At 36.2% G+C, this 27,359-nt stretch overlaps 1 protein-coding gene across 1 annotated transcript in view; it reads left to right on the forward strand.

Moving 5' to 3' along the window:
• The first annotated feature begins 8,574 nt into the window (after positions 1-8,574).
• The window catches only part of LOC123549828 (DNA topoisomerase I, mitochondrial-like), a 37,504-nt gene continuing 18,719 nt past the window's right edge, over positions 8,575-27,359 (forward strand). Inside the window, exons 1-3 of the mRNA XM_053545019.1 lie at positions 8,575-8,698; positions 8,965-8,998; positions 24,648-25,495. Coding sequence (XP_053400994.1) covers positions 8,657-8,698; positions 8,965-8,998; positions 24,648-25,495 — 924 coding nt within the window. The 5' untranslated portion in view covers positions 8,575-8,656. The remainder of the gene's footprint in view (positions 8,699-8,964; positions 8,999-24,647; positions 25,496-27,359) is intronic.

Consider the following 27,359-nt stretch of genomic DNA (forward strand, 5'->3'; position numbering starts at 1 on the left):
ATCTATCTCATCAAATTTTATGGTTCTTTATTGAAAGAAATACACTTGTATTCAAGATATTATGTTATGAAATTTTGTATTTTTATTGATAGGCATTCAAAGCGAAGGAAGGAAAAATGCCGAGACACTCGGAACTGGGCGTTGCACAAAAATGACGTCAGGGCCATGTTTTCTAACACAATAGCAAAAATCTCGAACAATATGGCGACAAAGTAAAATCGGGAAATCAATCGCATATATCCTGAATCTTTTACAGTAAAAAAACTTACTAACGGGTTGTTATTTATTTTATAAAATGACGCAAGATTTTGGTTTTGCTTTGATTTTTCAATAACTAAATATCGAGTTGAAGTGTTTTTAAATTTTATGATTTATATATATTCTACATATCATAATGAGGCCGCGCCATGAGAAAACCATGAGAGCCGCGCCATGAGAAAACCAACATAGTGCGTTCGCTAACGGTTTCTCTAATTGCAATAGACTTTGAAAGTGAACAGCTGGATGCGCAGTCTGGTCTGGATCCATGCTGGTCGCAAAAACACTTTGTTGTTTTCTCATGGCACGGCCCAAAATAACCTGTTTTTTTTTAAAAACATTCCTTCTAATTAATTTTCACACACTGTCCAGTGTAATTACCAAAGTTGACCACTGCCGTAATCTATAGTCCCGCTGCTGAGTGTTAATGTCCATTTTATTGACTTGGGAGTAATATTAATGACATGCATCGTCTTAGCAATCTAAACCTGATATATGATGTAGTAAATGCACTTCCGAATTTAACCTATTTATACAAGACATAACTACTCTATATAATGAACAATCCACTACGCCCAATTTTTTTTGTCAAGTATCCGCTTTATATAAAGAAGTACTTAATTAATGTAATGTATTTGAACGAAGTCCGTATAAACAAATATGTACTATATATAAGGATAAACCACTTAATATAAAAAAAAATGTTTTCACTTTTAAAAAATGCCAAATCACTATATGTAAAGAAGTGTGCACTTTATATAATAACCCTAATCACCCTATATATAGATGTATGCTTTTAATATAATAGCACAAACAGACCCTACAAATGCATTTCACCAAGATAAGAACATGTCCGCACTATATTATATAAATATTGCATTCCTGAGAGGGTGGTATGAAAAATGTTCACCGCGAGATATATGAATATCGACCGAGGCGCCACCGAGGGCTATATTCATATTTCGAGGGGTGAACATGTTTCCTATCACCCCTCAGGAATGCATTATTTATTTTTTATATCGAAAGGATATAAAGGTCAAAACATTTAATGGAAAATCAACATAATAATTTTGGCCTAAATGATTTAATTAACAAATTTAAAAAATTTTTTATTAACCAAAAAAAGAAGACAGAAATTTAGAAACTTTTTCTTGTTAGCACTGAGAAATTGTGGCGACATTTCTAAATTTAAAGACTTCTTTGAACGATTTAGCCGAGACGTTTACATATCACCCCTACATTTATGCTCATATTCAACATTGCGTCAGTGCGAAATCGACAGCATAACATTCGAAAAACGGCGATAACTTTCTTATTTCTAAAGGAAAGACATAAGTGTGACCATTCATTTTCTGAGTTAGATCATTTCCATTCTGATGGTAGAGCTAATGGGTTTTAATTTCAATATTTGATAAAAAGTTGTTTTCGAAATTTTTGGCACGTAAACAAATCATTAAAAAAGAAGATCGGCCGGGTTCACACATGCAGGGAAAATCAGAAAAGGTAATTTGCTGAATTTCAGTCTTTTAATCAATGCAAAGTATCATTATCTCAGCGGGAGATATGAAAAAATAATATCACATGCGCCAGAAAAATAAAATAGCGTTTTTGCGCAGTGATTGAAAGAGTAGATATTTATATGTAAAAAAAAAGTTAAACGTTAAATTCAATGCTTCAACCCTTTTAGCATGTTTTTGGGAGTGAAAAAAATCGAATTGCAACTGTTTTCCTGGTCCTTACGACGAATGCATGCATTTAAACGGTAAAAGTTTTAAACATTTCAGAACAAACCAACGTTAATTGAATGATTTTTTTCATTTTTCAACAGAAAAACAGATATTTTGAAAAATTGTGAATGGCAGTTGTTATCCAAAGGCGACTTTTTTATAGGACCGGTAAATACGAAGAGAAATAGGTACTTTAGGTTGGATTAATTTAGAGTCTTCGAAACAATCAGAAGACCCAGATGCCAATTCGGTCGCGAATAAGAAACTGTCCACTAACAGTTTGTTTTCGGCATTTTTCAGGGAAGACCAGTTTTTTTGTTTATTTATCCTTTTTTTTTCTTTTTTTCGTTTTTAACATTTTTTCCAATTTGGGAAAGGGAAATTTTCTCCTGGGTTGAGCACTGATTTTATCGGCCTTTAACTGAAAATCTTTCAAATTTACAATGCCTTTTAACCTGTTCGAAATGAACTTAGACATTTTAAAACCCCCGTTTAGATGTTCGGGCCCTGATGAACTCTGCACAATGTTTACATTCCGATGCGTAATAACCCCATTTGCCCCAACCGATTTATGACATAAGATTCCTCGTCCAGCTTGACTTATGACTTGAAACTTCTTGAAACTCGATCTCATCAACGGGGTTATTAAACTTGATCTGCAGCTTTGTTTTCCGGTGACTTGCTGCCATGTGAATATATCTACTGGTAGGCAGTTGGTTATTTTACATTTGTCAAAAATTCACTATTTCGGTCGAAAGTCATAGAAGTATTCAATTAAATAGAAATATCCATTTAAACATTTAGTGTTTACTTACAAATCAATATCTGACACGTTCATTGGAACATTCAAAGAGCCTGTGGCGTGCAAAAAAAAACAACAACAAAAAAAACTGCCTACTTGTAGTCGGGATTAATCTCACGCATTGAGTTTACGCATACATTGAATGTACACTAGTAAAACCTATGTTAAACCTAACCATAACCTTTAGTCAGTATATAGAACACAATAGAACACACAATAGGGGCGTATATTAAATATAGGCGATTTAATGTTGACGCGTACATGTAGCAGTAAGATTGTTGTGCCATTTACAGAAATTCATTTTTTCAGGGCGAAAATTAAATAAAAATATTAATCCGTTTAAATACATTTCCTAGTCTTTGCAAGACCAGAGAGCAAGTTCTCGTTCATAAACAATTTTTTCGGACATAAGGCGTAAAAAGCCGATAACCAACCGCACTGGCTCTCTGGAGTGTTTCAAAGACATTATCCGTTGGAAGTGTAGGATATTGATATCAAAGAACGAAATATTGTAAAAATTTAATTATTTTAATGCATATGTGTTTGAAAAATCGGCTTTTCAGAAACATATCGCGAATTGGCAAATACTCTCCTGGTGCATTTGAGACTGTTGAATACATTTAAAAAGGGAAAAAATATTAAACAAGGACTAATTGATTTTTTTATCATTTTTGACCAAAACTATGACTGTCTGTAAAATGCCGAAAACCAACTGCCTACCAGTAGGCAGTTGGTTATTCGCACGCGAATTGGCAACTGGCTCTTCTGAGTGTTTCCAAGACTGACCTTTATGGGTTTAAAGTGTAGGATATTGATACAAAGACAAAAAATTGTAAAATTGAATTTATAAATTAAACGAACTTACCTGTAAGGTGAAGTTTGATTTCAATTCTGTCGGACCAATCCACTGAGAATTATGGGGTGAACTCGCCTGCTGTCACGTGACCTACCTCAGACTTCAGAGTATTATACTATATTTTTGTGAACATGGAAATAAGAAATTTGGGGGGGTTTCGAAAAAGAGGGGGCCTATAATTCTCAGGGATTGGGCCGACAGAATTGAAATCAAACTTCACCTACAGGTAAGTCTCGTTTATTTATCAATTCTATCGGACCAATCCACCCTTTTGAGAATTCTAGGAGTTTTTTAGAGTCCATGTCCCCAAAAAAAGTATTTTAACTAAAAGGGTTTTTATCAGAAAGAAACAAATGAGTTGATGAAATCCTGTATTGCATAATGTCATTGTGACAATTGATACATTTTAAAAAAGCTTGATTTATCTTGAAATAATATTTCAGTCATACTAAACTAAAATAAAGCAATAAAACACAAATGACAAATTAATTATGTTCCATGCATAATAAAATTCATAATTGTTTCAATTAGTCATAAAATGCAATTAAAATCATATAACTATACACAATTTCTCCAGAAAAAACCCAATTTTTAATCTAATCTATGTAATATCCCAAACCTAGTACTCTTGAGTTTTTGCAATAATTTTGCACATGAACATGACATGTATGCATTGTCTTATTAATCATCACTGTACTTAAAATTGCTTTGCTATAGGATAATCATTACTTATTGTTTGTTATAAAAAGTTCTGAATGTACAATCTCTTTTCCAACCTGCTGTTTTTAAAATTGTATTAATTGGAATAGATTTTGATGCTACTGCACTAGTAGAAGCACCCCTTGTACTGTGTGCAGAAAAAGTAGAAATGTTTATTCCAGCTAGTTTAAGGCCTAATTTTATCCACCTTGCGATAGTATTTGATGTCACTGCACCATGTGGCTTTTGCAGAGTAATGAATAATTTTGATGTATTTCTTAGAGTATTAGTTTTTTCCAAATAAATTCTTAATGCCCTAACAACACATAATTCACTATCATGACAATACTCTTCAATAAATTGCTCTGCTAAATGAGCGCTTAAATAGCCAAACGCCTGAATGACGAACCGTGGTAAATCATACGATAATTCACAAGAAGGTATACGAAACATTACTCTTCGGGTAAATGAAGTCCAGCATAATATTTATTAAAATATGTCAATGAGCATGTCAGAATAAAAACAAACTATGCCTTCTTGTGATTGATCGTCTAATTTACCACGGTTCATCGTTCAGATTCTTCAGTATTTATCCACTCGGGCTAACGCCCTCGTGGCTTTGTTTTTTTCGTGGGGGAGGGTGTGTGTGTGTGTGTGGGGGGGGGGGGGGGTTAACGCCGTTTTTCAACAGTAGTTCAGTCGTGTAACGGCGGGCAGTTAACCTAATAAGTGTTCCTGGATTCTGTACCAGTACAAACCTGTTCTCCGCAAGTAACTGCCAACTTCCCCACATGAATTATCAGAGGTGGAGGACGAATGATTAAATTCCTACGCATCTGAACTCTGAACCGTGATAAATTAGACGATAAACCACTCGAAGGCCTTGATTATTTGTTAAATATAATTGATCTTGATTTTATTCTTGTATAACTTGTCAGAATTTGTGATATTTTCTCTCGTCAGAGGTTTAAATATATTGCAGCATCGTTTTCTTTTTACATTAATGTAAATGTCAATTGTCTGAGACTTTCATAAATGTTTCTGTCGTATAGACATCTCTGAAATCGTTTAACCATACTTGTATCTATAGGATATAGGCTGGTTCCATTCACTACATTTTCAATATGTTATACACAGCCTATTTTTAGGATATGTCTATTATCAGAAATTTTTAAGGTACGTATCAGTTGTTCCAGCTATTATACAATAAATACTGTTGCTCTGGATCTGAAGGACTGAGTGAACCGTGGTAAATTACTCGAGCTCATACTTTGTAAATTCATTCTGAGTTATTTAGAAAGGAATAACATCTTGACAAATCTAAATCATGGTTTTCGTTCTGGGTATTCCACAGAAACACAACTTCTAGTCACCATGTAGGACCTAATGAAAAGCTTCGATCGTAACATACAAATGGACATAGCCATATTAGACTTTTCAAAGGCGTTCGACACTGTCCCACATAACAAACTTTTACACAAAATTGAATCATATGGAATCACTGGAAACATTCATAAATGGTTAAGATCATTCTTGAAGGAAAGAAAAATGAAGGTACTTGTAGAAGGAGAACATTCCAAAGAAGTAGATGTCTTATCAGGTGTTCCTCAAGGCACTGTGCTGGGACCTTTAATGTTCTTATGTCATAAAAATGACCTATCACATGTAGTAAAATCACAAGTACGTTTATTTGCAGACGATTGCTTACTGTATAGACCAATAAGAAACCAAAGTGATCACCAAACCCTACAGAACGATCTATCCAACCTAGAGAACTGGGCAAAAGATTGGGGAATGCGTTTTAATGCTAAAAAGTGCTATATACTAAGCGTAAAGTCACGCTCTTCATTTCAATCAACTTGACAATACAATTCTGAAAGAGGTTGAAACAAACCCGTATTTAGGAATTACTATCTCAAATGACTCACAGTGGTGCACCCATATAAGAAACATCTCCAAGAAAGCAAATTCAACCCTTGGGTTCTTAAAAAGAAACTTGAAGCATGCTCCTAGGGATAGTAAAAGATTAGCACATGTTGCATTAATTAGGTCAACACTCGAATATGCGGCTATTGTATGGGACCCTTATAAACAAATTTTAAGTGATATTACTAATCTTGAAAAAATTCAACGACAAGCAGCTAGGTTTAATAAAAATGGTTATAAATCCCGATACGATGGTTGTGTAACTGAAATGCTTGATGAACTTGGTTTACCACCTCTTCAAGATAGAAGGAAAGAAAAACGACTTATAATGCTATTCAAGATCGCTAGGGGTATGCTTATGGTACCAGCAATCAATGCTGACAAGTTCCTTAAAAAAAATCCAGCTAAAAGGCAAATCAAAGTGAAAACATTGGACGATTTTAAAACCAGCAATATTGTGACCAAATTCCAAACAAATAACACTCAGTGCTATAAAGTTGAACTTGCCAAACAATAGTTTCTTTTTAAAAACAATACCCGACTGGAACGCCCTTAATGACAGTCAATACGTGCAGAGACACTAAACGGCTTTAAATGTGCCGCAGAGAAAAGGGACTAAGTTCCCTTCGCGCAAACCCGTAGTTAATGTGCCAGAATTGGACTTCTACTACTTAGTACGTACATATACAGTACAGATACAGACAGAGTGTCAAAGATTTTGACTAATTAGGCCTAAATATTTGTTTCATTCTACTGTAACTATTTTACTCGAAAAGCGGCCGAAAAAATGCTACCGACGTAAACTGCCCGACCCGACGGTTATGAAGTGTTAGCGCGCGACGCCCCTGTAATGAAGTATTTCGACCCCCATAGAATAATGACCCCCGGTCATTATTCTATAGAAAAAGTGACCCCCGGTCATAGTATTATGACCTCCAGATCATAGTACTATGACTCCCCCACGTGAAGTAAACTGAACCTCACGAAGAATATTGACTCCCATAAAAAAACGACCCCCGATCATTTGGTCAAATTTAGTGATAACTCGTGTATCTAAGGCCTAATTGCTGCATTTTATGCCCCCACTCGGGGGAGGGGGGCATATAGATTTGCCCTTGTCCGTCCGTCCTTCCGTTTGACCATTAGCCCCAGATACCATCACTTGACACAGAAATCAGAGCATTCCGCAACGGGAAAAGGGATTCTATTTCTAGACGCTGTATCTTGGTGTATACATTTTTTTTCAGGAAAATAACAATTCACAATACGTTCACAAAATACACCAGTGTCAATATTAATCCCTGCAAACTTCGGTATGAAGTAATTCTTCAGAAAAAAACTGCACAAGAAACTGCTAGCATAGAACTTAGTATTAATAGAAGTTGCAATACTTAGCAGTGGCAATAAAGTAAGGTAATGGCAACAATAGAAAGTAGTAGTAGTAGTAGTAGTAGTGGCAGTGGTAGTGGCAGTTGCAGTAGCAGCAGCAGCAGCAGAGGAATAAGTGACAGCAACAACAACAGCAGCAGGAGAAGAAGAGGTAGATGTACAAGACGTATTAGTGGAAGCAGGTATAGTAGTATCAGTAGTAGCAGCTGTAGTAGTAGTAGTAGAAGTAGTAGTAGTAGTAGAAGAAGAAGAAGAAGTACATGTAGTGATAGCAATAGAAGTAGCGGCACCAGTAGTAGTAGTACAATCAAAATGTTAACTATTGGCAATGTAGGGTATTAGAGTTGTAGATCTGGTAAAATTGTCCGTTAGGTTTGGTGGGGATCACTTTTTAATAGATATTATCGTCGAAAGTCTTTATAGGAGCCGGTGTTTTACACGGAAAGAGTAACTTTTTTCAATAGAATAATGACCGGGAATCGATATTGTATGAGAGTTCGAATGTAGTAATTTCGGCAGTGAGTATATTACATGGAAGGAGTCACTTTTTATAGAATAATAACCGGGGTCGTTATTCTATGAGATTCGAAGGGAGTCATCTTTAGGGAGTCAGTATTTTACTTGGAGGGGTCAGTTTTCTATAGAATAATGACCGGGGTCGTTATTCTATGGAGTTTTCCAAGGGAGTCAGTTTTTTATAAGGGGAGTCAATATTTTACAGGAAAGGAGTCACATTTTCTATAGAATAATGACCGGGGGGTCGTTATTCTATGGGGGTCGAAATACTTCATTACACCCCCAAAACCCACCACACACACACGTCACCCGCTTCCATGTTTGATGCGCCCCCGCGTAAGCACTAAACAGCTGTTGACCTCCTTTGACCCGGAATATATGACGTCATCACGCATGCGCAGAAAGCAAATTAAAAACTTAGTCGCCGCACAGATATTTTGCTGAACAATCGACTATCATTGAACAATACACTTTTGTTACAAAATGGCAGAAATCGAGGTGGAACGGGCATCAGGAAGCGCCGATGTAAGTATTTGAATTCCATGTCACTTTCTGGATAATTTTAAATAAAATCATTCAAGATTTACATAAGTTTATCTCAAAAAATATTCGACGTTTTTTGTCTTCAAATTTTCTAAGTCCAAGATGGCCGCTCAAAATGGCTAAGTCCCACGCCGCCACTAAAATTTAGCGCGATTTGAATGTGAATATCTCTGAAATTTGTGAATAATTATCTTTTATAATTGAATGTACGATTAATTGTACTACAATGAACGGTTTCTGATTTTCAGGGAGCTGGTGACAGCATGGATTCAACAGAATCTGGTAAGGAAGTTGGCCTACTTTTGTTTATTGTGAGTTCACACTTAGAAAATTTTCACTCACGAGGTCAAAAGTTGGTTAGGGTTAGGGTTGTTGATGGAAACAGTAGGTTGACATGAATCAATCAAAATAGGAAGTTTTTCTCGTTGTCAAAGTAAAACAAGATTATTGGTTAGTTTAATTTTAAATTAAATTTAAAGATAAATGTAAAACAGGGACATAGACTGTTATAAGTAAAAGGCAGTGGGGATCCAGCAACCAGACCTCTAAACCCGGAGTCTAGAGGTCTTGTAATCAATATGAGTACTGAAAATAATATTTGAGAGGAGTCGTCGGGCAAAAAAAAGGTCCGTTTCCAGTCTCCCTACCTACCCTCTTTATTTTACTCCCTACCCTACGGGGATAATTTATTTCCGCCTTTTGATTTTTAAAAAATATTTATGTTCATTTTATACCTTTTGCGTCTTTTCGCTGAAATACGCGATTCTGATTGGTTGGCAGTTATATCAAAGATGGCAGCAACGGTGAATGCCGGCTTAATCAGTTTTTGGGCTTTGATTTAAAGCTTGTTTGCATTATAATATACAGGTCAGAGAGATGGCTTGTTTGCACCTGGCTGGTTCATTTGAACCAGGGTGGTCCAATTGACCTGTGACAAGACATTGTATACATAGGCCTAAAGAACCATAAATCATGTGCCGCACGGTTTCTTGGTTTTAGAAGAGAACTTGCAATTATTGTGTGGATATTCGCATCATGGCATGGGCATTTTATGGTTTACTGAACTTTTACTTATGCAATGCAACTAAATTTCAGTGAGTTTGACACTAACAACAACCTGTGAATTGCTTTGCAAACAGGTGTGTTATTTTGTACACTTAAGTCACCATAGAATATTACAAAATTTTTAAAATAAAATAAGGTAACTGTTGGAAAATCTTTATTTAGGCCATTTGTAAAATCCGAGAGATAAAGGAATAAAACATACTGACTTCCGCTGATCTGAGATGCAACCGCATATTTGTATCCCCCTGCATCCGTAACTAAACTGTGCAGCATTCCCACTGACTTTTTGAAAAGTGGGTACATGTACCCACATACTTTAGAAAATGTGGGTACATGATAAAAAAGTTGGGTACAAACCATACAAATTGAAAAAAAATGTTCCAACTGAAACAAAATTATAAAGTAAATGGGAAGTGACACTTTTATTCAGCCTGTGTTAATGACAGTGGTGTTTTACATGCACCACAGGGATACAGCTAAAAGTCACTTCTCCTTATAGAAAAGTGGAGAGACTTCTAGTTGAAAAATAGAAATTTATGAACATCATTTCTAACTCAGTATACCCCCCCCCCCCCCCCCCCCCCCGCCCCCACACACACACCCAGCAAGCTTGTGAAGCAATTTGAAAAGATGGCTATAATTTTCTTGTTTCAATATGGATAAAACCTATTGATGTGACCATTCATTTTCTTAGATACATCATTTTCCATGCAAAGAGTTTTTCTTTATTCCATAATTCTGAAAAAAAACCTGTTTTCAAAAATTCAAGCAGACGCTGATAAGTATCACCCGCTGAGTTTTTATAACATTTTTTGCTGCTATATCTTGCTGCAACATCATAGCAACAAAAAAAATGTTATAAAATAAAAACTCGGTGGGTAACGCCAAGTTTTTATAACATTTTTGCTGCTATATCTTGCTGCAACATTATAGCAACAACAAAAAAAATGTTATAAAATAAAAACTCGGCGGGTAATACTTATAAATTTAGCATGAACAGTATCGGACTCGAATAAAAATGAAAAATTGCCCGATGAAAGTCAGTCCGCAACCGGTCATTTTGTAAATATTAATAAACAAGCATGCAGCTTACGAGTCTTTCTTTTACAATGGAGACCAAATAATTGTGTAGTGGATGCCAGCTGACCGCTTAATTATTCAACAACTTGTTGAAAAAACGTCCAAAATCGTTGTTTTTGCACTCGCTCATGTTGACAGTTATCGGTAAGTGTCAAAGATGTAACTGCGTCGTTGATTGGCTGAATACTATCACGTCTAGTTTTACAAATTATTTGATTCGCTGTCACAGTTCTCGCGAAAATCTCACAAGTACCTGGAGTAGGCGGAGCTTAAATTATGCCATCGGCATGTAAATTCAACTCGTCTTGACATGTAGCAAATTGTCAAAAGTGTGTATTGCGGTAATTTGCGTGTACGGATCAAAAATAATGCCTGGTTACTTGAATTTCGGCTCTTTGTCGACGAACAGTGTATTTTCTGTCAGATTTTTTACGCGTGCATTGTACAGTGTGCGACATTAACGGTAGCCCGATCGCCAATGGCTACGAAAAATCGGCTCGGGCGACAGAAAATCGGCAGACTGTAGCCTGCGGGCCATGAAAAATTTCTGAGGAATAAATTTACAAAAAAGTTCATTGCAAACGTGGGAGCAAAACAGTTGCTTTGAAGCTTCAAACTTCGCTCAAATCCAATCTCAAAGCGAATTCAAGTCGCCCGAATTGTTTTTTTTTTTGGATGTGCACTCGCTAATCTTTTGACAATTTGCTCCTGTCATAATGTGCGTCGAATACACATACACACTCGCCGATAGCATAATTTAAGCTCCGCCTACTTCAGGTACTTGTGAGATTTTCGCGAGAAGTGTGAAAGCAAATCAAATTATCGGTTTCACCAGAGGCAATTGTAATAGGCCAATCAGCGCCGCGGTTACGTCTTTGACACTTAGCATTTAATTGTCAACACGTGCCAGTCGTTTTCTAAAGAAATTGTCCGATTAATTGGAATTATAGACACAATTATTTGGTATCCATGGTAAAAGAACGACATGTAAAGTATTAACTTCGTAAAACTAACTTGGATGAATTGATTTGGATACCAGTATGTATTTCAAGGTTTGACACAGTTTAGTTTCCGTTTTATTTGAATGAAAAACTGTTCACACAAGTGGTGACTCGGTATAAATGATAATCCCCTTTTCATCCTGCATTCATATATTACATGATATAGCAACAAAAAAATCGGCGTGTTAGATACAGCACCGACTTGAGCAGAAAACATTTTTTTCTTAGAATTTTGTATTGAAACAATAATCACTGTGTATGGTAAAATTGATGTAACCAAGAAAATGAATGGTCATTGAATCAATTCACAGTGTCGAGGTAGAAATATAAAAATTAATGGAGTCTTCCAGCTTCTCCCTAAAGTCTCTCCACTTCTCCTTAAATCAGTCGGAGGGAGAATTGACTTCTCCCAAAACAATAATGGGGCTAGCAAGACCCCTGGTCTGTCTACTGCCAAGCTTTGTCTACAAAGCTGTTTAGATCTCTTTTCATGACTCAGTGTCCTTGACTTTCTGCACAACTTTGTGAACACTGTTTCAGATTTCGAAATCAATTCTGAAAAACTCGTACAAATTTCTGAAATATATCAATATTCACCAACCTACAGCAGTATATTGAAAGAAATTAATAATTGCTTAGAATGAAAGTCTTGTTCATTCTTGAGCAAAAAATTAGTGGGGCTACAAAAAATTCTGTCGGGCTACAAAAAATTAGAAGTCCGTAGCCCCATTGGCTACGGTGTTAAAAAGTTAATGTCGCACACTGATTGTACCTGTGGAATTTTAAAACTTGAGTGCAAGTGACTTTTTATGCGTGAATTACGCGGATTTTTGCGTGAATGGGAATGCTGCTGTGGCAGCATTTATCTCCCTTTATACTATTTCAGTTATCTCCCTGCTTTCGCCAGCATCAAATGGCTACTTTCAGTCACATGGTCATAATACAGTTGGAAAAATTGCAAAATGGCAATGAACTGATGAAACACAGCAAAATGATGTATAAAAGCTGAAAATTACCGTAAATTTGATGCAAAAAGTCATGCTTTACTGACAATTCTAATTTCTAAATCTGTTCCATATTCTCTTCGTTCTGCGGCAAAAATCTAGTCAAGACAGCTTATATAGCTTGTCTGAGTACGAAGTGCATGCTCAAAAGTAAGCGTACACGCCAAAACAAGATTGTGTATGTGTTTCTAAGCGCATATTTTTACAAGTTTTTCATCACAATTTGATATTTATGACAAATATGGTTCATTAGGCCAATGTGTACATGTCTTGTTATGGGTCAACTGGACCAGCCTGGTGCAAACAGGCCATCTCTCTGACCTGATATAGAATGGTCAAAAACTTACTTACAGCTGTTCCAGATCACAAATTAGTTGATGACATATATTTCACCAGTGCATGTATCATGATTTACCTAGCAGCTCTCTACGTTGTCGGAGAAAAAAAAGATTCCTACCTACCTACCCTCATTTTTTTCACAGAAGACCGGAAACAAACCTTTTTTTGGCCAGACTTTAAGTTAATAATTAGGCCATGCCAAATTAATCTCTTGGTCATCGGATTTTTTCAAAAGAAATTAGGAGCGGGCCAGCGAAATAAAAATATTTGTTTTTGGATTTCACCTATTTTTGGAGCGGGCGAGGAACAATTTGGAAATTTTTTTTAAAAAACTTGTCATAAGAATCAACAAGCACTGCAAAAATATATCAAAATGGCTTGAAAATACATAAAAGAACCAAAGATCTTTAAATGTTGCAGGTTTAATGACAAACTGTTCCGAAAATACATGGCAGCCACTCAACACCTGACTCAAATATATGTTTTATGTTTACCGGGTCGTGTTACATTGTAATATTTACATAAACAAATTGGAGGGACAACAGGCAGATACAAAAAAATCTGGCAATTAGACCATATTTCTAGTGTATAGAACTAATGTGTCCGCTAAGTTTGTATCCTAGGCAAGCCAGTACCCTGGCCATATAATGGGTTTCGCCTTAGATTCTATGATAGATTCTATGTCACTACTTAAGAATAAGAAAGCTGTTACTCTCATGTAGTGTATAACAGAAATCTCACCTCACCAGTACATTAGGTACCCATGACCTATATATCATAGTGTCTGTCAACTTTCGATGCAATTTCACCAGATGCCAGGAAATCCATCATCCACTGTTTTGCCTTAGATTCTATGTCACTACTTAAGAATAAGAAAGCTGTTACTCTCATGTAGTGTATAACAGAAATCTCACCTCACCAGTACATTAGGTACCCATGACCTATATACCATAGTGTCTGTCAACTTCCAATGAAATTTCACCAGATGCCAGGAAATCCATCATCCACTGATGGCCCAATTCGCTTGTAAATTCAATGACAAATTTTGCACTTTCTGTTGTTCTTTGATTTCACATTTAAAAATTAACTTTAGCAGATAAGGAAAGACTTATTTTTGATAATGCAAGTCTTAACAATAAATGCATTATCATCCTCAGTTTCTTTTTGATAAATAGATCTGATGGTATACATGAAACAAATCTGAAAAAGGATCTATAAACAGTTATATAATATTCTTGTATTTCAACTCTACTTGAAAACTAAACAAGCAAATTCAATGAATTGGTATCCCCCGCAGAAAGGGTTTGTGGTGAGGAATGGCAAAAAATATACCCGGCAAAAAGTTAAGGATTTTACTAAGAAGCAAATGATTTCATTAGTCAAAATCATTCTAACAGAAAATGAATGCCTCTTTTTGGGGGGTGGGGGGCGGGTAGCGTGGGTGACCGGGTGAGGGTATAAAAGTTCACATGTTGATTATAAATATTGATGGAAAAATAAAGATTAAAAAAAATTGTGGGAGGGGGATGCATGATCGGTGTGGTGGGCATGACTGAGTGGAGAGTGAGGTGGGGAAAAGGTACAACTTTGCATGTAAATAAGATATTCATGGTTGGTTTGAAAAAAAAAAAGGAATGATTTTTTTGTTTTTTCTTGGTGGGGGAGGGGTGTGACCCAGGCAAGGTGGTGACCAGGTATGGGTACACAACTTCACATGTTTATAAAAAAAATTCATGGAAAAGAATGAAAGAAGTTTAATGAAATTCTACCAATTGGTTGGTTTGTTATGTACAATTTTTTTTAAACAATTCAAGGGCAATAACTCTAAGGGAAACTGAATCAAAAAAAAATTGACGGGCATCATCGCAATGTGCTGGTTCATGTTTATTTCAAGTTTTATGAAATACTACCCTATAGTTACTCAGAAATGGCTGCAGACTGACATATTTGGGCATTTTTCATTAAATCAAGGGCAATAACTCTAATGGAAATTGACCAATCAAAAAAAAAAGACTTGACGGGCATCATCACAGTATGTTGGTTCATCTGTATTTCAAATTTCATGAAATTCTACATGCTAGTTACTGAGAAATGGCTGCGGACGGACATTTTTGGGTTGTTTTTTTTTTTTAAGTAAATAAAGGGCAATAACTCTAAGGGAAATTGACCAATCCAAAAAAAAACTTGACGGGCATCATCGCAGTTTGTTGGTTCATGTTTATTTTAAGTTTCATGAAATTCTACCTGCTAGTTACTGAGAAATGGCTGCAGACTGACATATTTGGGCATTTTTCATTAAATCAAGGGCAATAACTCTAAGTGAAATTGACCAATCAAAAAAAAAGACTAGACAGGCATCATCAAAGTATGTTGGTTCATCTGTATTTCAAATTTCATGAAATTCTACATGCTAGTTACTGAGAAATACTACGGACATTTTTTTTTTTTTTGAAGTAAATAAAGGGCAATAACTCTAAGGGAAATTGACCAATCCAAAAAAAATTTGATGGGCATCATCGCAGTATGTTGGTTCATGTTCATTTTAAGCAGGGCCCTCTCTACATTTTGGGGGATTGGGGCCGGGGCTCTTGGAGGGGGGAATTTCGCGTCGTTTTCAAGGGAGGGGGGAATTCATTCTGGAGATATGACATCTGATCATAACCCCTTAAATTAAGGTCAGTTGAGTATTACAGATATCAAACTAATGTGAATATATCTGAAGTATTGTACAGAACATAATCTATTGAAAACAGGCAACTTTTATTTTCTTTTATTAAATCAATTATGTGACATCCAGTCGAGGTTCACATGTCGCTCTTTCGGTACTTTAGGCCTTTGAAGTGGTTAACAGCCTTCTACAGCTGACGCTCTGTCAAATGGCTGGCCCTGGAATGCACAACCCTGATTGTATTGTCCAAATCTATCTTTGCGCATTTCGCCCCTGTTGCATCCGTGATCTTTTTACGGTATGATTTTGCATTATGCGACATTTTTTTCAAAGGGAAGTAACTTTGCATACACGCTTCCGGAGAACTGAAAAACGCGCGTATTATACGGATCAGTAAAACTTTATCAGGGCCATTAAGTTACGAGACGCTCCTAAGACTATCGGGTATTGATTTTTTTCTTGAATTTTTTTTTCTTTCGATGGGGAATTTTTCTATACTTTGGGGGGGGAAAAACATACTATTTCGAGGGGGGAACGGGGCCGAATTTCGGCCCCAAAAATCGGCAAACAAGGGCCGTGTTAAGTTTCATGAAATTCTACCTGCTAGTTACTGAGAAATGGCTGCAGACTGACGGACGTTCCTGCATATGGATACTTATGTGGCTACTCTTTTGTTCTCTCTATTGTTCTTTAAGTCACGTAAGAGAAAAATAGCCACATAAAAGCCTTACGGAATGAATGACATCAAAGAAAAAGTACAGTTACCTATTGTTCCTATAGCCACCTAAGTATGCAAATGTGAGCTCGGACGAACTGACGGACGGACAACGCCATTTCAATACCCCACTCCCGATTTCATCGGCGGGGGATGTAAAGTAAGCCTTTAATGCATGTTTTCTTGGATTGTGAGTTTGTAAGCTCTTTAGGATTCCTTTGCCCTAATAAAGTTCCATGTGCGTACCCCGTCTCCGCCAGAAATTGTGTTCATTTACACAGCTGATAGAAGCAATTTACCAGGGCTCACGCTGTCAGTCGCCATTATCGCCATTTGCGATTATTTTATTTAAATGGCGAATATTTTTTCATTTTGGCGACAGGAACTGGCGATTATTTTATTTAAAAGCTACATAAATAATTATGCCAAGTGAGACAGTAACCCGCGGTCTGCTAGTGTAGAAAATCAATAGAGCGGACTGTTTATTACCTCGTGTATTCCAAACACGTGTCAACTATGCCGATAACATGATGCAGACGACAATTAAACCGATTATAACCGGAAGTTAATCTTACTTATCTAGCTATCAATCAGATTGAACTGGCAGGCTACTTTTTTGGAACATTTTAAAACGCCAGCGCAAATTTTCTTCAACTCTATATTCGGCAGACGACAATTAAACCAATTTGTACAGGCAGTTTCCTGATGAAATATTAAATTGCCATCTATAGTTACCGTTAATTTAATTATAATTATAAATCTTTAAAAACATATTATAAACTGACCTAACTGTCGACGGTTTCAAAATGTATTTAATCAGGATCTAGGTTAGATATGTATTTTTAATCTAAAATGAAATTGTTCCAAGCAAAAAAAAAATTTTTTTTTTCGAATTTTCAGAATTTGTAAAGAACGTGAATTTGTTGAAATATTACAGGCCAGATATTTTTAATAGTCTATTTTTTTTTACCAAGACAATTCTGGCATAATAAATGTTTTTTGTTTTGCACATTAATTAAAAAAATATCGGAAAACCCAGTCCTGTTTCTATTTTTAGAAACATGGCCGATACGGGCTCACTGAAAAACAACATATAAATGTGCTTGCATACTGTAATTAGCGTAAGTAAAAACATTCTAAAACACTTAAAAATTAGTATATTCACTGAATAAAGCATCAAAAACTTGTTGACAAAAAGCTGTAATTCAATAGTGTGCATAGATGCCAAATATCACATATTTTTCGCGACTTGATTGTTTTGTACTTTTCAAGCAATTTAAGTGCAGTTATGGTCAAAAGAATCATGAAAACACTTTTGTATAAAGAAAAAGTATAAACATGAATGATACTCAAAGACTTGGTAAACTTTCCATTGTGTGCAACTGTGTCCTTATTGTATGTGCATGAATGGGGCTAATTGAGCCATTGCCCAGTCCATAATGTCAGTCAATATCAACAATTTCAGCTGCCTTACACAAACTAACTATGTGTCCTGTAAATGCCTTCAAAATCCATCAGAATATAGCATTTTAAACTGTTATAGTGGGACCCCACCACCAATATTAAGAGGTAATTTCCCTGAATCCCCGATTCCCACACCCCATGTTGGGGCCTGCTACTTTTTAAAGTAATTAAGAAGATATATATGTTGAAATTTATCATTTTTATTTTTATAAAAATTGCATGCAAAGATCCGCATTAATTTTGGCTATTAATTTTTCACAGGTTAAAAAGTTGGCTATTATTTTTTGGAGGCCAGTGTGAGCCCTGAATTTACCATTCCTTAAAATCAAAGTTATTTCAACAATACATTATTTTATGATGTAACACTGGATGTGAAGTCCAAACTGAATTATACCGCCTGTTCATCATTTAAGTTACTGCTGATATATGTTTATAATTTTAAGGATCGAAGCAAAACGTTGTTCTAATCACCAGCCATTATTACATGATACTGTTTTAAATAGTGAGATATTGATGTTCATCTTGAGAAAAAATGTTTGACAGAAACTCTTCTCTTCATCATTTCGGCTGTCAATTTTGCAAACTGGGTCTACACAGGTCCTCAGATATGTTCTTCTTGTGTTTTAATGGACAATCATGATTAAAAGTATTAAATTTTATGAATTACTGTTGCTTCACAGTGACAAAAAGGCCCCTAAACAGTGGAAAAAACGCCCGCCCTGAAATTTTGAAATCGGTCTGCAAAAACTGGAGCGAGCGGAAGCTGATTTTAAATCCAAAAAAAGAAATTATTATCCTTTAATCCCGAGAAAAACACAATCTTAAATGCGATTAGTTATTAATAGTAATTTGTTTGCTGTAATGGAAGCTTTTATCAAATTTGTCTTTTTCTTGAGATTGATGGAGAAAAATAATAAACTTAATGTTTTTAGCTGGATTATTCGAAGAATAAGTAATAGAAAGAGCATTGAAACTCGAGGGTAAACGATTTGTACGAGGGGGCATAGCCCCCGAGTATAAATCGTTTACCAGAGAGTTTTAATGTTCTTTCTGTTTTGTAGCATAGCCTTCCATATATGGTAGTTGTAGGCGTTCCTCATTTCCATATACAGCAGTTCAGTGAGTACTTGAAATCCTTGCTTTACAAATGTGTAAAGCCCAGGTAAAATAAACCAATGCGAGAGCAGAAAATCAATAAAATACACTTCGCTGTCTACTATTCCAGACACGCTGGCATACTTTCCTATCCAACAGTGCGGTAACTAGCGTGCGGGTATTAAATACCTGCACACTTTTAGTTACCGCACCCTGTAGTCAGTGTATACGATTTACCTGCAGCAAATTTGTTAAGAAAAAACACCGAGCTATGATACAAGTAGAGCTATCCTACTCACCACGGTGGTGGCGTCACACCTTGGTTTTTCATACCAGTCCACATTTTGACAAAGTCTTTTGAGATAAAGCTTTGAAACTTTCAACACTTGTTTACCATCACCATGTCCAGTTATAGGCAAGAGCACATAACTCCATCAAGGATTTTGGCTGAATTATGGCCCCTATTGACTTAGAAATCATGGTTAAGTTTTTCGTACCAGTTCATATTTTGACAAAGTCTGTTAAGATAAAGCTTTGAAACTTTCAACACTTGTTTACCATCACCATGGCCAGTTATAGGCAGGAGTACGTAACTCCTTCAGGGATTTTGGCTGAATTATGGCCCCTTTCGACTTAGAGATCTTGGTTAAGTTTTTCGTACCACTTCATATTTAGATAAACTCTTTTTAGATAAAGCTTTGAAACTTTCAACACTTGTTTACCATCATCATGTCCAGTTATAGGCAAGAGCACATAACTCCATCAAGGATTTCGGCTGAATTATGGCCCTTTTTGACTTAGAAATCTGGGTTAATATTTTGTACCAGTTCATATTTTGACAAAGTCATTTGAGATAAAGCTTTGAAACTTTCAACACCTGTTTACCATCACCATGTCCAGTTATAGGCAAGAGTACATAACTCCATCAAGGATTTTGGCTGAATTATGGCCCCTTTTGACTTGAAACTTTTATCACCTGTTTAGTATAGAAGTCTCTATCTGTAGGAAAGAGAACATAACTCTGTCATCTATTTTGGCTGAATTACGGCCCTTTTTGGACTTTGAAATTGGTTCTGTTTTCATACAAGTCCATGTTTTGTCAAAACTATTTGACATATGGCTTTTAAACTTTTAACACTTGTTTATCATTATGATTTCCATCTGTAGGCAGGAGTACATAACTATTTTGGCTGAATTATTGCCCTTTTTGGACTTTGAAATTGGCTCATATATTGCCATTTAGTGCAAGACTTCTCGAAATCAAAGTAATACAGGAACATTGTTTGCCTAATCTATTTATTTCTTTTGTCTGAATATCCGTGGAAATATTTTGACCCCATTCTTCAATCAATTCTTAGTCGAGCGCGCTGTCATCAGACAGCTCTTGTTTTTTTAGTATTGAAGACTTTGGTTAGACTTTGATTGTGTTTATAAATTCGTTCTACTGTTTGATTAAATAATGGCAACTAACAAAAATCTCTATTACACTTCCATGTTCAATTTGTCTCCAACCCCGAGTGAGAGCTTTTTATAAAAAATATTTTCAAAAAATGACAACTTTGTGACAACTAATCATACCTTTTCCACAGCAAATACCATATACACTGGTAATAGTGTATATTGGTTGCCAGACTTCTAGACTCCAGGTCTAGAGGTCACTAGCCACTTCCTAAGCAAAATTTAGGCAGACTTGGCACATCTGGTGGATAGGATAAATTACTCGTCAGGGTAATGTACCCTGGTCCAGGTAAAACACGAACAGTGGGAACTTTTGTGATCACCCTGTGTCCGTCATCGTCCGGTCAGAATATTACTCTCAATAAAATCTTGGACAAGTTTGATATTGGGTCATCTGGGGTTAAAAACTAGGTCACCAGGTCAAATCAAAGGAAAAGCTTGTTAACACTGTAGAGGCCACATTTATGACTGTATCTTCATGAATCTTGGTCAGAATGTTAATCTTGATGGTCTCAAGATCCAGTTTGAATCTGGGTCATGTAGGATCAAAAACTAGGTCACCAGGTCAAATCAAAGGAAAAGCTAGTTGACACTGTAGAGGCCACATTTATGACCATATCTTAATGAAACTTGGTCAGAATGTTGATCTTGATGATCTATAGGTCAAGTTCAAATCTGGATCAGGTGGGGTCAAAAACTAGATCACTAGGTCAAATCAAAGAAGCTTGTTAACACTCTAGAGGCCACATTTATGACTGTATCTTCATGAAACTTGGTCAGAATGTAAATCTTAATGATCTTTAGGTCAAGTTCGAATCTGGGTCATGTGGGGTCAGAAACTAGGGCACCGGGTCAAATCAAAGGAAAAGCTAGTTAACACTTTAGAGATCAAATTTATGACCATATCTTTATGAAACTTGGTCAGAATGTTAATCTTCATGATCTTTAGGTCAATTGGTCAGGTGAGCGATACAGAGCCTTCAAGGCCCTCTTGTTTTTTTTAAGTGTGAAATATTTTTACTACAGTTATATTTCATCTTTACAAACATGAATATGTACAGTTTTATCAGTTTTACTATTGTTAAAAATTGTTTAAAATCTTAAACCTTTACAACCAAACTTCGTAAATTTTATATTACCATAATGTTAATTGCTTAAATCAAGAATATGAGCAATAGCAATTTCGTAATAAAGTTGTCAGAAATTTGTACTTTCGGGCAAATTCCTATTTTCCATGTTTTACCCCAATCTGGGTATATTACCTCATTTGTGCGGCGACTAAAATTTGTAATCTTCTAAATTGCCACGTTGTTTACACTGCTCAGTTTAATTCCAGACTTCGCTGGCTGTTGTTTAATAGGAAGTAACAGTTCCACTCGTATGTACGTTGAAAATATCATGCACTGTTCGAGCACCATAATATATGTTGCAATATTGAAAAAAGACGTGTTACGATAGGGAAAATAAGTGCAATTTTCTATACTGTGTTGGTGCGCCGTAAAACCCAAATAAATAAATAAAAGTGCAATTTAAGGAAAGGGATAGTTTGCTGATAACTTCAATGTGTTCAACACCTTGAAATTAAATGTGTATTGGTTCGCGCTCAGGTACTCTTCAGTGCTGGCTCCTCCTTTTGGTTACAGATGCAAGTAGACCGATGAAACTTGACAACATATGATATATAGGTCATACAGTTATAAAAAATTCTTTCCAACAAGATCAGTATAATGACTTTCAAATCTTTAACTTCTGTAAATGTTTAAGGCGAAATATAAGGTGCATGCCCACTTTCAGTTTGAACCAGTCCTATTTCACAACTTGCAAATATCTTCACTTGAAGAAATGTGTTTGGTCTACAAATTGACCTGCATATGTAAAAAGTATAACCATTTCCGAGTGGTACCTCATTGCCTGTTTTTAGCTCGACTGCTTGAAGAATAAGGAGGGCTGTCTTACTCACCATGACGTCCACGTCACAGTATTCACAGCTTGGTTAAGTTTTCATACCAGTCCACATTTTGAGTAAACCTTTTGACATATTATAGATTTGAAACTTTCAGCACTTGTGTACCATCACCATGTCCAGTTATAGTCAAGAGTACTTAGCACCATGAAGGATTTTGTCTGAATTCTGGCCCCTTTTAACTTACAAATCTGGGTTTAAGTTTTTCGTACATATTTTGTGTAAACTGTTTGACATTGACATACGGCTTTGCAACTTTATCACTTGTTTATTATAACAGTCTCTATCTGTGGGCAAACGTACATAACTCTGTTGAGTATTTTGGCTGTATTATGGCCCTTTTTGGACATTTGGAAATTATTTTGACCCAATACTTACATCAGTCCTTTGAATAGTCAAGCGTGCTGTCTAAGACAGCTCTTGTTTGTGCCCCCACTCCCCAATTTTGTTTTAGAGGGGTACTTATATTTGCTCTTGTCGATACTGCATCTGACTGTCTGAATTAAGTGTCAGGCGTATCTCAAAAAGTATTTGACCCAGAGTCATTGAGCCTTACAGGAAGTTATAAAGCATGAGAAGTTGTAAATTTCACACAGCTAGACCTGACTTAGTCAAACCTTTGCATACAGTGACATAGATCAGGGACACTGGTGTCATATGAACACCCAGGTCTTAAATTTGTTACAGGAAGTGAAAAATCAACTTGCCTTTTGTCTTTGTTTACATTTCTCATATTCCGGGTATTAGCATAGCCTTGGAAGTATCAGTCATTGGCTCTTCTTTCAACTTTCCTCCAAAAAACAGATTAAGTCATGGTTGATAGGCTGTGGATTATTTTAAAATTTAAGTTTTATTTCATTCGTATATAGATGTAGGCTTACTGAATGCAGCTGATAATTTGCCAAAAGTTGCACTGTTGTCACTGTGTGCAAGTATATTTTTGTGTCATATTTCTGTACAGAAATGAAGTAATGATTTATACAGGAAGTAATCATAGTTATTTTCGAAGAATAGTCCATGCTATTCTACTCGTGCACCCTGGTGTCGGCCTCACACCTTGGTTAAAGGTCCAATACTAAGGAAAGTGAACATTTTAATTTCTTTTAAAAAGCACAGAAACTATTTCATTTTATTGGAAAATGAAAGTTGGTATGTAGAAATTCGAAATAAATCGCAGTATATGTACAATTATTTTTCTATGAAGTATGAAGAAAGTTAAAAAGACCTGGGGGGTTCATTCTGTCGATTCATTGAAATTTCAACATAATACACATACATTTCTTTGAGTTCCAAAGACCTTCTGTAAATTTTGACCTGCCAATCTTCATTATTTAGTGTCTTGCAGAAGTCTATGCACTGGCTATGAAAAAAATTGCCGACTCACTTTCCCTTAGTAATGGACCTTTAAAGTTTATCATGCAAGTTCATACAGCTATCATTTAAAGGCATGTAGCTTTGAAACTTACTTTTTCTTTTCGTAGGTCAATTAATTACCAACCTCACTGAGTCAAGTCCCATAACTGTGACAAGTGTTTCAGCTAAATATGCCCCTTTTTGGACTTAGAAAATCCTGGTTAAAGTTCTGCATGCAAGTACATATAGCTATCATTTATAGGCATATAGCTTTGAAACTTATTTTTTCTTTTTCTAGGTCAATTACCAACCTCACTCGGTCAAGTCCCAGAACTGTGACATGTATTTTGGCCAAATTATGCCCTCTTTTGGACTTAGACAATCTTGGTTCAAGTTTTGCGTGCAAGTTACTATCTCTGAAACTAATGCAGATATTGAATTGAAACTTCACATGTCTCTTCAGGTTTATAAAACTAGGTTAATAGCATCAAGTCCCTTAACTCTGACATGTATTTTGCGAAATGATGTCCCTTTTTTAACGTAAAAAATTCTGGTTATAATACTAAGTAACTATCTCCAAAACTAATGCAGATACTGGATTGAAACTCTATAGATATTTCCGTCTTCTGGGACAACAATTTGAATAGTCAAGCATTGGCTTTCTTATTTACAGCTTTTGTTATTGAAATAATATCTGTTTAATTGAGAATTAACTTCTGTTTTTAGGGATGAATGGAGATATTTTGAACCACATTGATCAGAACAAGCAGAACGGCTACCCAGAGAGTGGTAGCGAAGGACAAGCAACTGAAGAGTCCAGTAAATCAAAGGAACATCGGGACAAAGACAGAGAAAGGGAGAAGTCAAAGCATAGTTCCAGTTCAGACAAACACAAGTCAAGCTCCTCAAGTAGTTCAGACAAACACAAGCATGGTTCGAGCTCCAGTAGCTCAAAGCATCATTCCTCATCATCGAGCTCAAGCAAGCATAGAGACGGTCATTCCAGTAGTAGCTCTCACAAACACAGCAGTTCGAGCTCGAGCTCAAAACACAGAGATGGCCACAGTTCGAGCAAAGATAAACACAGCTCAAGTAGCAGTCATAGCAGTAGTAAGGACAAAGATAGGCATAGTTCCTCAGATAAGGGCAAGCATAGCTCGACCTCAAGCAGTAAACACTCGTCAACGTCGTCCTCAGACAAACATCGGGACAAAGATCGAGAACATAAAAGCAAGCATAGCTCAAGCAAAGATAGCAGCTCTAAACATAGTAGTTCTGATTCAAAAAGCAAGAAAGAAAATGTTGACGTTGATAAAGAAAAAGAGCGTCAAGAGCGTAAAGAAAGAGAAAGACGTGAGCGCAAAGAGAGAGAGCGTCAGGAAAGGAAAGAAAAAGAAAGGCAGGAAAGGAAAGAAAGAGAACGTGAAGAAGAAGCACAGAAAAAATCAGAAGAAGCTGCCGTGAAAAGTGAACCCATGTCACCTGTGAAGAGAGAATCCCATTCTCCAACAAAGACCAGCCCGGCTAAAGCAGTAAAGGATGAACCAGACAGTGATGAGGATGATGTACCATTAGTATGTATAATGTAAAATATCTTGTTAACAACATCTCTTTAAAACATTTACCTGTAAATGCAGATTTTTTCACTCTTTTCTAGCGAGGAAAGACCAGGGTATCCCAGTAATAGTTCACATAAACTTTTTCCCTGGGGAAGACAAGCTACATACACCGTCACATGTGGGCATTGTGATTACATAAACTACATATATATTTTTACAGTTGTATGTAAGAAAAATGATCTTAGTGTCTGCTTTTGCAGGCAGGTGTTTTCAGATTTTCCCAACCCTCTGTATGTTTTTCCAAATCTCGCTATCACTTGTTTTCTCATTCCTCGTAATTCTTCATGTTGGGAAAACTCTGGCAGAAGTAAAATTCTCAAATTCGTACACAGTCGGGGAAAGAATCTTAAAAAAGAAACTACTAAGATACCAAAGTACAACAAGCAATATTTTAATCTAAGAGATTTTCACTGTAGAGGTGTTGCAATTTAATATACTTGTCTTGAAGGTGACATTTAAATTCCATTATCCATGCTTAAATGTTAATATTCCAGTAAGGTGTAGAAATAAATTAACGTATGTACTTTACTACTTTTTTAGCTCACCTGTCACAAAGTGACAAGGTGAGCTTTTGTGATCGCGCGGTGTCCGTCGTCCGTGCGTCCGTAAACTTTTCCATGTGACATCTCTAGAGGTCACATTTTTCATGGGATCTTTATGAAAATGGGTCAGAATGTTCATCTTGGTAAATTCTAGGTCAAGTTCGAAACTGGGTCACGTGCCATCAAAAACTAGGTCAGTAGGTCTAAAAATAGAAAAACCTTGTGACCTCTCTAGAGGCCATAATTTTGAATGGATCTTCATGAAAATTGGTCAGAATGTTCACCTTGATGATATCTAGGTCAAGTTCGAAACTGGGTCACGTGGGGTCAAAAACTAGGTCAGTAGGTCTAAAAATAGAAAAACCTTGTGACTTCTCTAGAGGCCATATTTTTCATGAGATCTTCATGAATATTGGTCAGAATGTTCACCTTGATGATATCTAGGTCAAGTTCGAAACTGGGTCACGTGGGGTCAAAAACTAGGTCATTAGGTCTAAAAATAGAAAAACCTTGTGACCTCTCTAGAGGCCATATTTCTCAATGGATCTTCATGAAAATTGGTCAGAATGTTCACCTTGATGATATCTAGGTCAGTTTCTAAACTGGGTCACGTGGGGTTAAAAACTAGGTCAGTAGATCTAAAAATAGAAAAACCTTGTGACCTCTCTAGAGGCCATATTTTTCATGAGATCTTCATGAGTATTGGTCAGAATGTTCACCTTGATGATATCTAGGTCAAGTTCGAAACTGGGTCATGTGGGGTCAAAAACTAGGTCAGTAGGTCTAAAAATAGAAAAACCTTGTGACCTCTCTAGAGGCCATATTTCTCAATGGATCTTCATGAAAATTGGTCAGAATGTTCACCTTGATGATATCTAGGTAAAGTTCGAAACTGGGTCACGTGCGGTCAAAAACTAGGTCAGTAGGTCTAAAAATAGAAAAACCTTGTGACCTCTCTAGAGGCCATATTTTTCAATGGATCTTCATGAAAATTAGTCAGAATGTTTACCTTGATGATATCTAAGTCAAGTTTGAAACTGGATCACGTGGGGTTAAAAACTAGGTCAGTAGATCTAAAAATAGAAAAACCTTGTGACCTCTCTAAAGGCCATATTTTTCATGAGATCTTCATGAATATTGGTCAGAATGTTCACCTTGATGGTATCTAGGTCAAGTTTGAAACTGGGTCACGTGGGGTCAAAAACTAGGTCAGTAGGTCTAAAAATAGAAAAACCTTGTGACCTCTCTAGAGGCCATATTTCTCAATGGATCTTCAT

Source organism: Mercenaria mercenaria, chromosome 6 (genome assembly GCF_021730395.1).
Source record: "Mercenaria mercenaria strain notata chromosome 6, MADL_Memer_1, whole genome shotgun sequence".
In the NCBI taxonomy this organism is placed as follows: Eukaryota; Metazoa; Mollusca; class Bivalvia; order Venerida; family Veneridae; genus Mercenaria; species Mercenaria mercenaria.